We start from the raw sequence: 15503 nt of genomic DNA, 5'->3' as shown, positions 1-15503 counted from the left end.
CACTTGCCTATAGCTTGACTCATCATCTGTTTGGCTAGGGAATTCAATAACATTTCCCAAGAAATACAGATTGTTGTAAAGAATACAGGGATCTGTGCTGCCAGTGCCTACACAAATATTAGAGTATTGGATTTTTATAGCAGTTAGCTAGATGAGACTGCTTTCTATGAATAAACAAGGTATTGTGATTTTTCAAACTCTTTCTTTTCATGCACCCAGAATTGTTCTGAAGTACTCTGAATAGGAATACTATTTACTTTTCCCTTGAGTCCTTTTTAATTTTAAATTTCACATTACTTTCAACTTTCTGTATTATTATTGAATGAGATCCTTTTTATTGTTGAACAACTTGAACATTCTCTAGGCTGGTGGTTTATACTGATTTTTAACTGCTGATTTATTTTTGACTGCTGATGTATCCTTCTTCTCTCTGGATGTAGTGCACTTAAATATATTTTCCACGTTTCTCTGGATTAACAAAGCAGAAGAAAAACACACAAATTAGCCCCACCTTTGTGGGCCAGCAATGCCCCAGACTCACAAGTTTTACAGGTTTTCCAGCTTATCAGCTGAAAGCAATCCATGCTTGCTTTTTGCCCTTTGTTAAATGATCCATTTTTGCATATCTTGGGGAAGGTGACTTTAATCCTTTATATCCACAAAATAAGTATCTAAAAGTTTTCATCTTGTTTTAAGTATTTGCTCCTGGGTGTCAAGGTATACCAGAGGGGGTAAAAAAAAAAGAGTGGGGGAACCCAAACAAACAAAAAAACAGAAAAAAAACAAAGACAAATCAACAGTAATTTTACATCTTGTCACCACCACACAGGATGCTGAGTTATGGCACATGGTGAATTATGAGTGAGTTAATTTATGGCACAGGCACATGGTGAATTATAGGGGAGTTAAATATTTGCTCTTCCACACTGCTGCCCCCGCTGTGCATGTGCATTTGCTTGTCTGCCCCAAGTCTTAGGTAAAATTAGCCACCAGCTGCACATTCTATGTAGATCTACTTTTTAAAGTTCTTGTGAGCTCTACAAGCAAAGATTTATTACAATGTTCTCTCCCTGCCTTGCAAACTCTGCCTCCATTTTAAATCATTAAATTCTTTGAACTCGTCCTGGCAGAACTGAAAATCCACTGCTGGCCATTTGTGGGCAAGCAGCAAACACATAAATTAAATTCTTGCCAGGGCCTGAATGACACTTTTGCCCATTTGTTAGTCAAGTGAGGTGGATGCAGAAAATCTCTCTGTTGGTGCCGTGGTTCAAAGGGCAAGCAGGAACTTGCTGGTGAAGTTTTAACTGTGCCAGGCCATAAACTTCCTCTGCTGACTGGATTCTGTGATAAGACCCTGTAGATGCATTCACCTGCTCCATTCAGTGTCATTTGTTTCCTGAGTAGATTTCCTCTTCTGCTTATCACCAAAGGGTCTTACAGCCTCACGGGAATTGAGAGTGCAGATTAATATTTCATAAGTTTTTCTCTAAGTTCTGCACCCCACATCTTTGATTAATCACTAAAGACAGAAGTGTCACTTGGTTTTTTTGCAGATACAAAACAGATACCTGAAGTAAAACATTTTAGAGTTTCCTCCTCCTTAGGCATTAAAAATTTCCTCAGCCACTGGATCCCTGGGATTTGGAAGGCCAGTAAACCAGGATTTCAGCAAATGCCTGGGTGTAGTTCCATGTAGTTTAGGCAATAATGAAAAGCAAACTGAAACACTTTTCTTGTAGGTAAAGTAGGTAAAATTTCAATTTTTCCAATGGACACTGATGGCCAGTGAAGTGGTTTTTCACTGTACTGAGGTGGTGACAAAGTTCCTAAAGGGTTTAAAAGTTTTCCCTATGGAATCTGTGACCCACCACTACTCATACAATAAATTTATTTTAAAATTAAATTATCCCAAGTCCTAGTTAATATTCCTTGCTTTAATAAAAATAGAGGAATTTTTCATTACTGCACATTGTTTTGCGTTTAGAGCTGGATTATTGTTACTTTAAGGGCTAGAAGTGCAGTCTTCAACTGCTTCAGTTATTTATTAACAGAGCCATCATTTTCTGATGTGCCAGCTTGCAGGATAACTCTTCCTGCAGAAATAATTGCATATTTTAAAAAGTATGCCACACTACTGTTGTCCTTAACTTCCTCTTGCCACCTCATAACTCCTTTTCCTTTCTGTCCTGTGCTTCTCATTCCTTAAGTTTTATTTGTCCCATGTTGCCTCTTTAATTATTCACACGCCCAGGTTTTATGGGACGTTGCTTTTTCATTTGCAAGCTCCAGTACATTTGAAAATAACCAGCAGCAATTACTCCCTTAGGTTTTACCTGCAATTTACAGGCTATTATAATATTCCACTTGCAGACAAGGACAAGAAACACCTCTCCTCAAGGGACTGGAAACCTTTACAGCTCTCAGGAGTGTCCTGGGAGGAATGCAAAAACTCCACTGTGGATTTTATTCATCTATTTGCTGAGCTAAATATAATTCCTGTGCATCATTAGAGGCAGAGGGAAGGAAAGAGCTTAGTGGAAGCTAAATCTGAGAGGTTTTAAGGGCAACTGCAGAATCACAGAGTAGTTAGAGTGATTTTCTAAATGAAAATGACTGACCCAGCTCCCCCAGCAGGAAGGAAACCTCCAGGTGATGGTGCACAACCCCTGGTACACAAGAAGAGATGAACCAAGGGTGGGCTGGAGCTCGTGGTGGAAATTGTGTCATCCCAGTGCTGTGACAAGGGCTGGGAAAAGGAGGAGCCTCCAATGGAAAAAGCCATGGGTTGGGTTCTACAGGCACAAAAATAACTGGTTCATCTGCAGAATGGATCCAAACTCAAAGAGAGTAGGTTTAGGTTGGATATTAGGAAAAATTCTTCACTGTGAGGATGGTGGGGCTGCCCCATCCCTGGAAGTGTCCAAAGCCTGAAAAACCTCATGTGGTGGGACATTCCCTGGCCATGGTTGGGACCAGAGGATCTGTAAGGTCCCTTCCAACCCAAATAATTTAGTGATGGGGAAAGAAGGGATGGGGAAAAGGAGAGGGGAAAGGGGAGAAGGAGAAGGAGAAGGAGAAGGAGAAGGAGAAGGAGAAGGAGAAGGAGAAGGAGAAGGAGAAGGAGAAGGGCAGAAGTAGACGGAAAAGGGAGAAGGAAAAGGGAGAAGGAAAAGGGAGAAGGAAAAGGGAGAAGGAGAAGGGAGAAGGAGAAGGGAGAAGGAGAAGAAGTCCAGCTTTCTGGACAGGCTGATAAGTGGCATGTGAGCCCTCCTTCTGTCCCGCGGGCCAGCTGGGTGCTCTCTGCGGAGAATAATTTAAAGTTATTTAACTTTAACCGGGGCGGTGCGGCGCTGACAGTCGGCCGCTCCCCTTCCCGGTGCTGGCAGGGGGAGGCCGGGAGAGGGACGAGGAGAAGGAGGAGGAGGAGGAGGAGGAGGAGGAGGAGGAGGAATAATGAAGCTGAGCCAGCGCTGTGAGTAGGATGCGCCCCGGAGCCGCTCCGGGCGGGGTGAGACCCCTGGGCAAGGGGAAGGGGCGAGAGGGCTGATGCCAGCTCAACACCCGGCTCTTAGCCTGGAATAATTCATTCTCGAGTCTTAAATATATTCTTTTTCTTGGCTTGTTTTCCTCTGTTCAAGCCCAGCTGCGTGCGGGTGGGTGTGTGTATTAGCGAGGTGTGGCTGCGTGGGGATTTGGAATCAGCTAAACTCAGAATAACCCAATGCTGGGCTCGCATTTAGGGATTTAGTGGCTGCCAAGGGGCAGCTGAGGGACAAGGGAAATTGGGAGCTGCTGAGAGGTGGGAATGCTGGCACAGGAGCCGAGGGAATGGCAGGGGAGGTTTAGGTTTTTAGGGAAAGGTTTTTCATCCAGAGGGTGGTCGGGCACTGGAACAGCGCCCCAGGGAAGAGCAGAGTCTGAAGCTGCTCAAGGAGTGTTTGGAGAACGCTCTCAGGCACAGGGTGGGATTGTTGGGATGTCCTGTGCTGGGCCAGGAGTTGGACTGGATGATCCTGGTGAGTCCCTTTAAACTCAGAAACTTTAATTTAAACTTAAAATTTAGCTTAAGAGTGGGTCCCTTTAAACTCGGAATAAAACTCAGAAACAGCTATTCCGTGATTCTGTCATCTTTTCCTTATGCTCTGCTGTTTTACATGTCCTGCCACACCTCTATCTGACTGTCCTTCCTCCTGGCTTCTCTCTGCCTGGCACTGTGAGTATTGCTGCGGTCTCTGCTCCTGACAGTGGCACAGCTGTAACTCAGGGACACTGACAATCTCTGCACTCACCATCCCCACACTGCTCCTTGGTGCTGAGCAGCCACAGCCTCCAGAACCAGCAAAAGCAGAGTGTGGATTTCCTGCATGCAGGCTGGACTTTGTGCTTGGCAACTCTTAATTGCTTAATCATAAATATTAAGCTCTCTTGGCTATCTTAACTTTGAGCTTATGGCTTTGCTGTTAATTGTGCAGAGACCCAAAGATGAATGTATATGTGCAGGATAAAACCTAAGAGAGCCAGCTGGACCCAGCAATGAGGTCTCTTGATGCCTTCTGAGCCCCAGAAAGCAAAACCAAAAGTTGGTTGACTGGAAATATTCTGTGAATTTTGAGAACCAAGTGCAAACTGTGCAGGAGAGTTGGTAAATGTATTCCTTGAGCATTAAAAAGCAGATTTCAAAAAACGTTTAAGAAGCTTATGTTCTAAGTAAAATACAGAATAAATTATAGAATCACAGAACTATTTTGGTTGGGAAAAACCTCCAAGATTGTTGTAATTGAGCCCAACCTTTGACTGATCACCACCCTGTGAACTAGAGAGTAGCACTGAGTGCCACATCCAGTTGTTTCTTGAACTCCTCCAGGGATGGGCACTGCGAACCTCCCTGAGCAGTTCCAACCCCTGAGCTCCCTTTCCATGGGGAAATTCCTGCTGCTGTCACCCTGAGCCTGCCCTGCCCAGCCTGAGGCCGTTCCCTCTCCTCCTGTCCCTGTTCCTGGAGCAGAGCCCGACCCCCCTCCCTGCCCCTCCTGTCAGGGAGTTGTGCAGAGCCACAAGGTCCCCCCTGAGCCTCCTTTTCTCCAGCCTGAGCCCCTTCCCAGCTCCCTCAGCCCCTCCTGGGGCTCCAGCCCCTTCCCCAGCTCCTTTCTGGCACAGTCCAGCCCCTCAATGCCTTCCTTGCAGCGAGGAGCCCAGAACTGAACACAGGATTTGAGGTGTGGCCTCACCAGTGCCCAGAACTGTGGGTTCTGCTCCTCTGGCCACACAATTCCTGCTCCAAGCCTCAGTCCATCCATCCAGCCTGCCCAGATCCCTCTGCAGAGCCTTCCTGCCCTCCAGCAGATCAACTCCTACCCAGCTCTGTGTGTGCCCTTCATCCCCTCACCCAGATCATCAGCGAAGACCTTGAACCTGACCAGTCCCAAAACTGATCCTGGGGGACACCAGTGGTGACTGAACACCAGCTGGGTGTGGCACCATTCCCCACCACCCTCAGAAATTCTTAACCCAGGGAAGATGTACCTGTCCAAGCCCAGGGCTGCAGCTTTTCCAGGAGATGTGTTTGCTGAATTCCAGGGCCACAACACCCACAGCCTTCCCCACATCCCCAGGGGATCACCTGCTCAGAAAGGAGACCAGGTTGGTCAGGCAGGACCTGCCTTTCCTGAACCCCTGCTGATCCCTTGCTTGTCCTGTTTGTGCCATGAGATCACACTCTGGATGATCTGTTCCATGGTTTTCCCAGCCACCAGGGAATAACATCAGGCATGACAGCAGTTAGACATTTCTACTTTGTCCTCTATTTAGGTAAAATGCTGCACTGTTGAGTCTGTTTTGCAACAGAGTTCCTCCATAATAATGATGAAAAATAGTGCAAATACATTGTAAAGGTAAACCTGCCAAGCTAACTGTGGAGTGAGCAAAACAAAACCTGACTGGTGCTCCCAAAGATCTTTGCAATGCACCACACCCCATCCCCTCCCCAAAAACAGTCACTGAAATCTCTCAATGAAATTGTCATTTTCACTTCATTCTTCCTGGATCTCGTCTTTGAAACTTGTGACTTGGCCTCCTTTATTAATTAAATATATTTTGTGAATTAGTCTGATAATTTTTTTAATATTGAAAAAGAGCAAAGGTTGGGGTCATTCTGCTTCTTTCCAGCAGCTTCCTCATTTGTGCACGTGGACTTTTTCAGTGTTTGTGTTCACACTGCACAAATGAAGTGTCAGAGTAATTTCAGTCTTATTTTAGTGTGGATTTGCACTACTACTCGTGGTGGAGTGAGATTTCTCATGGGTACTACTTGTGATGGACTGAGAGATTTCTCATGGGAACTTAGAGAAATTTATAATATTTTAAGATCCATTACTTTACTTTCTCAATCTTAATCCTTTGAGGAAAACACAGCAAGTTTCTCACGATATTTTTCCTGGAATCACACAAATGTTTCTGCAATGTTTCATTGGATTTTTTATTTTTAAAGCTGGGAGAATGCATGAATAACCACGTGGACAAATACAAACAGGAAGTAGCTAGAGAGGAAAAATTCAGTCTTTATGGTGGATTATCAACAGAACCTGAGTGAATAAAGTCTTCTCTTATGGAAAAAAAATTATCAAAGTTTCTTCTGGCATGAATAACCAGAAGTAAAGGCTCTGGAATGTCTGTGTTGGACCAGTGTGTTCATTCTACAGAATTTTTCAGAATTTGGGTGCAGACCAATTGGGCAGAATTCACAGGAGTGGCAGAACTTGCAAAACAGGACTTGAGGAGGACAAGTGAAAAATTTGGCCTTATTCTAGAGAAAGGGTAGGGCAGAAATCATAATGTTTATAAAAGGCATTTCCAAGAAGGAAAGGAAAGAAGTACCTTATGAGTGTAAAGTGTTAAAAGGAAGATTCAGACAAGATAATACAAGATATTTTCTAGATGGCTGGCAGAGTAAACATACTGCATGTTTTTGGACATTGGTCCTGTTGAACTCAGTTTTCAGGACTGTAAAATGAATAGTTTTCTTTTTTTCCACTCTAACAGACCCTTGTTTTCAAGATCAGGAAGGGACTCATGCCTCTAAAACAGCCTGTCCCACTACTGCAGTGTGGCACATCCTCGTTTAACATCATCAATTAGGTGCTGTATTTCATCAGGAAAGCCTGTTAGCACTTCTGGTGTTGAGGAAAAGCAGATATTCAATATGAAGAGGAAGCTTTTCACAACAAGGGTGCTAAAACACTGGCACAGGTTATCCAGGGAGGTGCTGGCTGCCCCATCCCTGGAAATACCCAAGGTCAGGCTGGACAGGGCTCTGAGCAACCTGATGCAGTTGAAGAGTTCTCTGCTCATTGAAGGGAGGTCAAATTAGATTAATTCAGAGGGTCCCTTCCAACCCAGATTATTCTGTGATTCTTTGAATGCAGTCAAAGCTCATTGTGTGAAAGAGATTTCTGCTTTTTTAACCCAGCATGTTGAAAACGTTGGTGCAGGGAATTCCCTCTTTGGTCAGTATTTAAAACCATTCCTGGAGGGTTTGCATGTCTCAAAAAATCAATAATAACTGCAAAACACCTCTGTAGTACCTGGTACTTATTTTCAGAGTCAAAATCCTACTAGGATTGAGTTAAACTTTGTGTTTCTTTGAGGTATTATGGATCTGGATTGAGGGGAGTGTTGGGGGAATTTTCTGCTTGAAGATCAAGTTTTACAAATAAAAGGAAGTGTCCTAGATAGGAATGCAACAAATACTCTATTGCCACATCTCTGAAGGCTGAGGTTAGCACAGTGAATCAGACAAAAAACACCCAGTTTGAGTAGCAATGTCAGAAAAAAATGACAAGATTTTTTTTGTTGCTATGAAAACGGTTTTACATCTTTGTGGGGCGGCTTTTTGTTTGTTTGTTTGTTTTATTTTTTATTTTCTCCTTCACAGCTCTTCTGAGGTTATTTGGACTCCTGTTGGTATCCCTGGCTGCTTGGTATTTGGGATACTTTGCTGCTGCTCATGTACCCCAAAATGCAGTATCTATTGATGCACTTCAAGAGATTGTAAAGAAACCAGTGTTGAAGGGTGTGTAGTTGTATTCATTTCCTTTTGTTTTCTTTCTTGTACTGTATCTGATATTGTGTATTTATATGCCAAATGACAAATGGCTTGTTAGCTAAGAAATTATTTGGTCTGTGCTATTATAAGAATGAAGGTGACTGTAAAGTTAATTAAAGCAAAGCTGAACTTGGTCTTAGAAACTGTCTTTGAAGAAACACAATATCAGCCTATTTTTGCAAGTGTACAAAGGGAATTAATTGAACACTGATGTAAGAACACCTTCTTTGTTTGCTGGCATAAAAGTGCAAAGCTGCAGCTTTGGTTCTATTGCATGTATTTTATGTTTATGATAAACAGCTGAACCACTAACTAAACTTTTTGAGTAAATTCTCATTGTTATTTTGCTCTACTCTGACCAGGTGGTTTAATGTGTATATTTTTGTCATTGTATGACTAAGTTATTGTGTTAAAAAGGGCTTAAAATATGAATGATAAGCTGTTGGTAGGAAACGTTCATCCTTGCAGCCCTTGTTTCCTGTTATGTGGAATAGCAGATAATAATTACCTTCATTTCAATTATACCTATTTGGAAATCAGTGATAACTTCCAAACCTGTGATGAAGTTGCCACAATCCCAGGGAACTGCAGGATTCTGTGTTCAGGTGTTTGAGTTTAGCACGTTGACTTGAGGGGATTCATCCCACATAGAAACTGTTCATGCACCATCCAATAAAACTGTTTTTTTCCATCTGCTGTTGCAGCCCCAGCCCCCAAGAGGCAGAAGTGTGACCACTGGTCTCCCTGCCCGCCAGGGAACTTCGCCTATCGCATCCTCAGTGGAGGTGGCAAACAGAGGAGGGCTAAAATTTGTTTTGAGGATGAGCAGTGAGTACCAGTCTAACTTTACACCTCAGCAATGCTTTGTACTCTGGGCAGAGGTGCTGGGGTTTGGTTCAGTGGCAGCAAGAAAACTTCAGCATTTATCTGACAGTATTTAACTCTTCTTCTTCTGCCTTTTTCTTTTTTTTTTTTTAACCTAATCTCCAGTGATTTTCTTTGTTCTCCTACATAAGCTGCAGACGACTGTTAGTTTCCAGTAGGATTTTTAATTTTCATGGTGCAGGAGAGCAGATTTCCAGAATGTTGACTTCTCAACACCTTCTGAAAGTCAGGTTCTTTCTTGGCTTTTCAAACTGGACAGGTGAAAAAACTTCAAAACCTTGCAGTGACCTTTCCTGGAGACACAATCCACAGAGAGTACAGCCACAAAACCACTTATTCTTGTTTAGTTCTTTGGTTTTTTTTTTTTCTCCTTTATCTTTCTGGCTGCACTTGTATGAAATATTTTCTTGATCTGGCTCATTTTGAAAGAGCCATTGTTGAAGGAAACTGACTGATACACTGTGCAAGATTTTTAAGCTCTTGTTTACAATAGAGTTTTGAATTAAATAACTGAAGAAAACATAAATATCAGAAAATTACTTCGCACTGGGGAACATAACTTTGCAACAGAGCTGCTGGACAGATGTATTTTACTGATATTGTATTTATTTCAATTCCAGGCTTGTAAGTGAATGGAATAATGATATTGGAAGTGGTATAAACATTGCCATTGTGAATTGTAAGTAAGAGAAAAAATGTTAGAGAGAGACATATTTTTGTACTGCAATAAATAACCAGTGTTCTTGGGAGGCTTGGTTTTTTGGTTTTGTGGGGTTTTTTACCAGCTGGTATGGAAGGAAAAGGAAAATATTGCAAACTTGATTCACATTAATGTAAGAAAAACAAATCTGTGTGATAAAAACAGTCTTCTGGGTAAACAAAAGAAACATGTTCATAATCAATATAGGAAAATAGAACAGAAAATGTGCACATAGATGCAGTCTAAGTGTATTTTTTTAGACAAAAGACTTGTAGCACAGTACCTGTGATCTCCAGCAGTAGGACTTAACTTTCAGCTACAGCCCTTGATAAAATATATCTGCTGCTCCACTGATGAGGGGGAAGCAGGAACTGGGAGCTGCAGTTCTGCCTCAAGTGTAGCCATGGTAAAAATTCCTTTTCCAGACTTTTTCAGGGTACAGAAAGACAAACTCAAGTTTTAATTAATATTAAACTGCCATTTGCTTATAGTAAAAGCCACTGGAAGCAGCAGGTGTGTTTTGTGCTGGGTTTGGAGGCACCTAAATCCTAAATTTTGATTTAGATGAATGGGAATGGTGATGAAGTGCAGTGTATTCAATAATGGGTCAAGGCAAACATGAATGCCTAAATTTTGTGGGGGAAGGGGAAAAAGGGAGTTCACAGGCCCAGTCAAGCTGGCTTTGATCACAAAACACTTCTATTCAAATTTTTTTTTGCTAAGCAAGTCCTTGACTTAGTCTAAACTTGTATGATTTTTCTGAAGGTTAAATTAACCACTGACAAGAATCTGTTCCAAATTTTTCCCCAGTTAACTACTGCCTTTTTTTTCCAACAATCATACAATCTTTATTGGGTATAAAATACAAAAATGAGTTTAAAATGAGAGTAAGAAGAGAAATACTCATCTTGAATGCACGAGCAAGATGGTGGCAAATAGGAGCAGGTAAATCCATTAATTGTCCTGCACCAATCTGTAGCAAAACTTTTTTTTTTTTTACAAGTCCACTAATTAGATCAGGCAAGATAATGACTATTCTCAATAAGTGGCTGAACATCTCAAACACTGCACAGAATAGGATTCAGGTCATTCAAATAGGCTTAACCAATTTTCCTATCTATGGCTGTGACTTAGTGTAGTATATTTAGATATAAAAACATTAAGCATACACAAAAAAAATTTATTTTTTTTAGAATAAGAAGTAATAAATTTTTTTAGTCACATTTGATGATTCACAGACTACATGAAACAAAATATTCTCCCCAAATCTTAAACTTATTATTTCATATTTCTTCCAGTTTAAAACTGAAACAAAAGGAGCCAAATAATACACAAAATTAGGGATGCCAAGCTCTAGCTGAAAATGCTGTGTTTGCTGATTGAATAAAATAATATTTGCTCATATTTAGATTTTTTTTTTTAATTACAGATAAAACAGGAAAACTCAGGTCAACAAATTTTTTTGAAATGTGGAGTAGAGGTAAGGAAATAATTCAATAGAGCTTTTGTTAGTGTTTCAGCATTAAGAAAAGACAGATTCATGTAACTATCCTCCTCTTTCCTGTTTGACTTTGTATTCTCAACAGGGATAAACTAGAAACAAACAGCTGCTGTCTTCATAAAATATGTTCTGGCCAGATATGTTGACAAATTTTGCCTGAAAAGCTGAATTTCTCCTGTTGGTTCAGATAATTAATTATCTTTTTTTTTTAAGTATCTTGTTCTTTTTCCTTTTTTTGTTGTGTCTTTTTCTTTGGTGTCCATTATTTCAGTTTGGTAGGAATGGCACTTAACCAGATATGACATCAGATACTTCAGTCAGCAAAATTCCTTTTCCCAACATATCTTGTTCTATTTTAGTTATAAAATCATCATAGGGAATTTGCTCATCTGTCTCTTTCATCCCTCCACGTAGCTGGAAAGATGATCTACTTTAAAAATAGCTTTTTATACATTTTCTAAATGTTGAATGGCCAAGTTTCCTTGCCTATTAGTGAGGAGAACCAGAATGCTCTGAGGCACTGGAAGCCTTAAAAATCCTTAAAAATGCTGGTGGCTGTGTGTGCATGGGCAGGAATGTGATGTGTGTGCCATGAATAACCAGCTGTGTGGTTGGCTCCACAGACCACTCAAGGGAGATGATGAATTTCATCAGGAATGCACCAGAAGGGTCCCTCATTCTGATGGCCACCCACGATGATGGCAGCACCAGGTAGGAGGTTGTGGAGGGGCAGAGCAGTGAAAAGCTGGGAAATCACTGTTGTGAATTGGTGTAAAGGAATGGTAAATCCCATTCTACACCCAGAATTGTTCTCTCAGTTCTTGTCTAAAAGTTTTAATTCCCTGTCTTTTCCATGATTGCACATATCTGTGTGTTGGTGCTCCCTAGGATGGGTAGATATTACATTGTTTAAAAGCAGCCCAAAGGGCATTGCTGTTACCTCTGGGTCACAACCTTCTTTACTCTGAAATGTTATTTATCCACACCTCCAGTTATGATGTCTCTAGTTTCCATCCTTTCTAACATCATAATCTGATTTTTCAGGTGCTTTTGAATTTTTGAGGGTTTTTAGCTGAGTTCATGATATGGTAATTATCCAGGAAAAGACTTAATCCATGTTTGACACCCTTGTCAAGCACCAGACAGTATCTGAGATACATTTTTCTTTCTGTATGCTGTTCCAAACAGGTTGTATTAACATCAGGAACTTACTGAGAAGGAAAAAATTGATAAATTCAATTCTCTGGGTGAACTCAATGTCATGCTACTACCACAGCTCTCAGGACTATTTAAATCTCATTTTTGCTTTTGCAGGCTTAATGCTGAATGTAAAGCATGAATCAGCCATGATCTTTTTCATAATTTTTCACATCCTGAATTTTTAACGCTCATTTTTTCACTATATTCTCCTAGGTTGAGTAACGACGCCAAAAAATTAGTAGAAGAACTGGGAAGTAAAGAAATCAAGAATATTAAGTTCAGATCAAACTGGGTTTTTATAGCTGCCAAAGGCTTCAAGCTGCCAGACAATATGGAAAAAGAAAAGGTAAGATTTGTTTTGTTTTCACTTGATATCTATCTGTATATCAAACCCAACAACTTTGGCAATAACTTGCCCACAGGTTGCAGGAGGACTAAAGATAGTGGTTCAGCTTCTGTAAGCCCAGTCATGCTCATCTGTGGCTGAGGCAGACAGAAATGAAAACCCAACACAGAGTTCAGGTCCCTTGATGATGCTGTTTCCCTCCACAGCAAAGTCAAACTTCCACAGTGAGGCTCTTTTCCCAGAATATTGCAGAAAGGTCAGGCTGGAAGGGACACAGAGGGTCACTGGTGCCACCTCCCTGCTCCCACAGCACAGGGCTGTGTCCAGGTGAATATTCTGGAATATCCCCAGGGAGGAGACTCCAGCCCCTCTCTGGTCCCTGCCCAGGGCAGAAGTTGTGCCTCCTGTGCAGGGGAATTGCTGGGCTCAGCCCCTGCCCCTGGCTCTGGGGCCATTGCTGGGGCCTGGAGCAGAGCCTGGGACTGCTCTGCCCTCCCTGCACAGGGACAGACAGACAGGGACAGACAGACAGGGACAGACAGGGACAGACAGACAGGGACAGCCAGGGCTGAGCCCCTCTCTCTGGGCTCTGTGGGGGTTGTGTTGTTGGACAGTCACTGGACAGACTCAGGAGCTTACTATTTTCTGTTCTTCAGGTTTGTATTTTATTATGAGGGTGTGGGTGTAAGAAAGAGTGTGGAGCATGGAGAGTAAGAGATAAGAGCAAGGGGGTGAGAGAGAGCAAGAGGGAGATTAGAGATCAGAGGTAAGAGAGAGATTTCCCATTTACAATACAATAAGTATTCTTCTATAATGAATATTCTAATTTCCAATAACCAATCTAATACAATATACTAATTTCCTAATATTTGCATGCAACCTATAGGAACTACTAAATTACCACGTTTTGTGGCTTTCTTGTCTGTAACCCTTATCTTCAGACCTTTCCTGCCAGGCTTGGGTCAGGATGTCTGTTAGTTCTTTGGTATTTGTGGCATTTGGTATTTAAACAAAGGAAGAGGCCTCAAACCTTAACATGACTGTTTTCAGCATTTACATCAAAATATGCCAACATCTCTATTTCAGAACTACTTGCTAGGCACTCATAAGCTTTTTCTATTCCCTCCCCAGCATGGCTCCTCTCCAGCTGAGCAGCCCCAGCTCCCTCAGCCTTTCCTGGGCACGGAGATGCTCCAGGCCCTTGCTCAGCCCCAGGAGCTCCTGTCCCTGCTGTGCTGAGCAGCCAGAGCTGGGCTCAGCAGCCCAGAGGAGCCTCCAGGGCTGGCACAGGGGCAGGGTCACCCCTGGCTGTGGGGATCATCCCAGTGCCCCCAGGACACCCCTGGACACTCTGCTGGTCAGGGACAGCTCATTGTCCCCCAGGACCCCCAGGTCCTTCTCCACAGAGCTTTTCCCCAGCTTGTGCTGATGCAGACTATTTTTGCAATATTCTTCATATTTCAGAACTTCTGCTGGACAAATATACTTAATTTAGTGTATATCATGCCAAATAAATAAAGGACTCTGTGTAAGAGAGAAACTGGCAGCATCTTCACCCATTATGTTAAGCAAGATGTGCAACATTCCCTTCAGCTTCCCAGTTCTCCTTCACTACCCTCTCCTCTTGTATAAGATTTGACAAAGTGGTATGTAAATAGAAAAAAACTAAATACTGATTTATTTTTTTAATTCATTTTCTTTTACAGATAAATCACTCTGACAAGACGAAGAACAGATACAAAGGCTGGCCAGCTGAAATCCAAATAGAAGGCTGTATCCCAAGAAACCTGATCTGAACAAATGCATACCTCATTAATAAAGACAATTTTATATTTTTATATGTATAAGTCTATTAAATTGCCTCCAGAACTCAATAAGCATCTGAACACCAATTGTAAAACAGGTCAAATGCACAGTTTTTTAACCTTTCCTCCCTGTGGTTTTATTCTAATCTGAAAACAAATAGGTGTATTTGATAAGAAATGGAAATGAAATAGTCTGGTTTGGAATTGCAATGTTCAGGAAGTCAGTCATAAAAAGCCAGGATTTTTAAAAGTGAGTATACATTGTCATTAATACTTTTAGGGATTTGGTTTTACTTGTTTCTTTTTAGTATGTCTTTTCTTCTGGTTGCCTTTAAATACTAATACACAAACAGAACCTAGTCTAAATTGTAATATAAAATCACTTGCAATACACCAAATTACTTTGATGTTAGTTTATTAACATTTATTCTGTTCAGAGAAAGTATGGCAACAACAAGTACATTTGTTGAGCTAATTTTAGTGATGTTGACAGCACAGAATAGCAATGCTAATATGTAAAGATCCACTAACTTGAATTATTTTGCCAAATTTAAGCTGCAAATTTACATAGTTTTACTTAATTAGTTTACTTCCTTTAAGTTCAACTTACTTTAAAAAATGTAGTAACTTCATGCAAGCATAAGTGTTGATCATGTTAACATGATTGAAAGGAAGCTGTAGAAACATTTATTCCATTTCCCTTTTTTTGAAGCACAGCACGTGTCTGGACTGGTCTTAAGTGGTGTTTGTCCCCCTGTGGTTCAGAAGTCTCCCATATGGCTGATTCCACAACTTAAATTGCTTCCTGCAGCATTCCACTGTTATTCTGATTATTCCTCACACATATGGAATTGACCCAAAAGGACCAAGGACGTGGAGAATAACTCATCACTATTCCTTTTATACCATTCCATTATGTGTCTGATGATTGTCCTCATCTACTCTCTCCTCCTTAACTGAAC

At 41.4% G+C, this 15503-nt stretch overlaps 1 protein-coding gene across 2 annotated transcripts; it reads left to right on the top strand.

Annotated features, from left to right (window-relative positions):
• Positions 1–3399: 3399 nt before the first annotated feature.
• FAM3B (FAM3 metabolism regulating signaling molecule B) lies at positions 3400–14574 on the top strand. 2 transcript variants are annotated; one of them, XM_056501676.1, is made up of 8 exons: positions 3400–3475; positions 7934–8071; positions 8809–8932; positions 9610–9668; positions 11119–11169; positions 11814–11901; positions 12604–12736; positions 14443–14574. In XM_056501676.1, the coding sequence occupies exons 1-8, from the start codon at positions 3457–3459 to the stop codon at positions 14530–14532; spliced, it is 702 nt and encodes a 233-aa protein (XP_056357651.1). In that variant the 5' UTR covers positions 3400–3456; the 3' UTR covers positions 14533–14574. The 2 variants fall into 2 exon arrangements, with proteins under 2 accessions (XP_056357651.1, XP_056357643.1); XM_056501668.1 differs by lacking the exon at positions 3400–3475 and adding an exon at positions 3965–4216.
• The last annotated feature ends 929 nt before the right edge of the window (positions 14575–15503 follow it).

This window comes from Oenanthe melanoleuca, chromosome 1, assembly GCF_029582105.1.
Source record: "Oenanthe melanoleuca isolate GR-GAL-2019-014 chromosome 1, OMel1.0, whole genome shotgun sequence".
Classification (NCBI taxonomy): Eukaryota; Metazoa; Chordata; class Aves; order Passeriformes; family Muscicapidae; genus Oenanthe; species Oenanthe melanoleuca.
Note: the sequence above shows the minus strand (reverse complement) of the source record. Positions and strands in the feature narration are given on the sequence as shown.

What these genes read in the sequence shown, in the direction of transcription:
- FAM3B (XM_056501668.1), top strand. Translation starts at nt 4,141, where the DNA reads ATGCTCTGCTGTTTTACATGTCCTGCCACACCTCTATCTGACTGTCCT. An exon ending in ATTTGTTTTGAGGATGAGCA is followed by an intron (nt 8,933 to 9,609) that starts GTGAGTACCAGT and finishes TTTCAATTCCAG; the next exon opens with GCTTGTAAGTGAATGGAATA. An exon ending in ACAATATGGAAAAAGAAAAG is followed by an intron (nt 12,737 to 14,442) that starts GTAAGATTTGTT and finishes TTTCTTTTACAG; the next exon opens with ATAAATCACTCTGACAAGAC.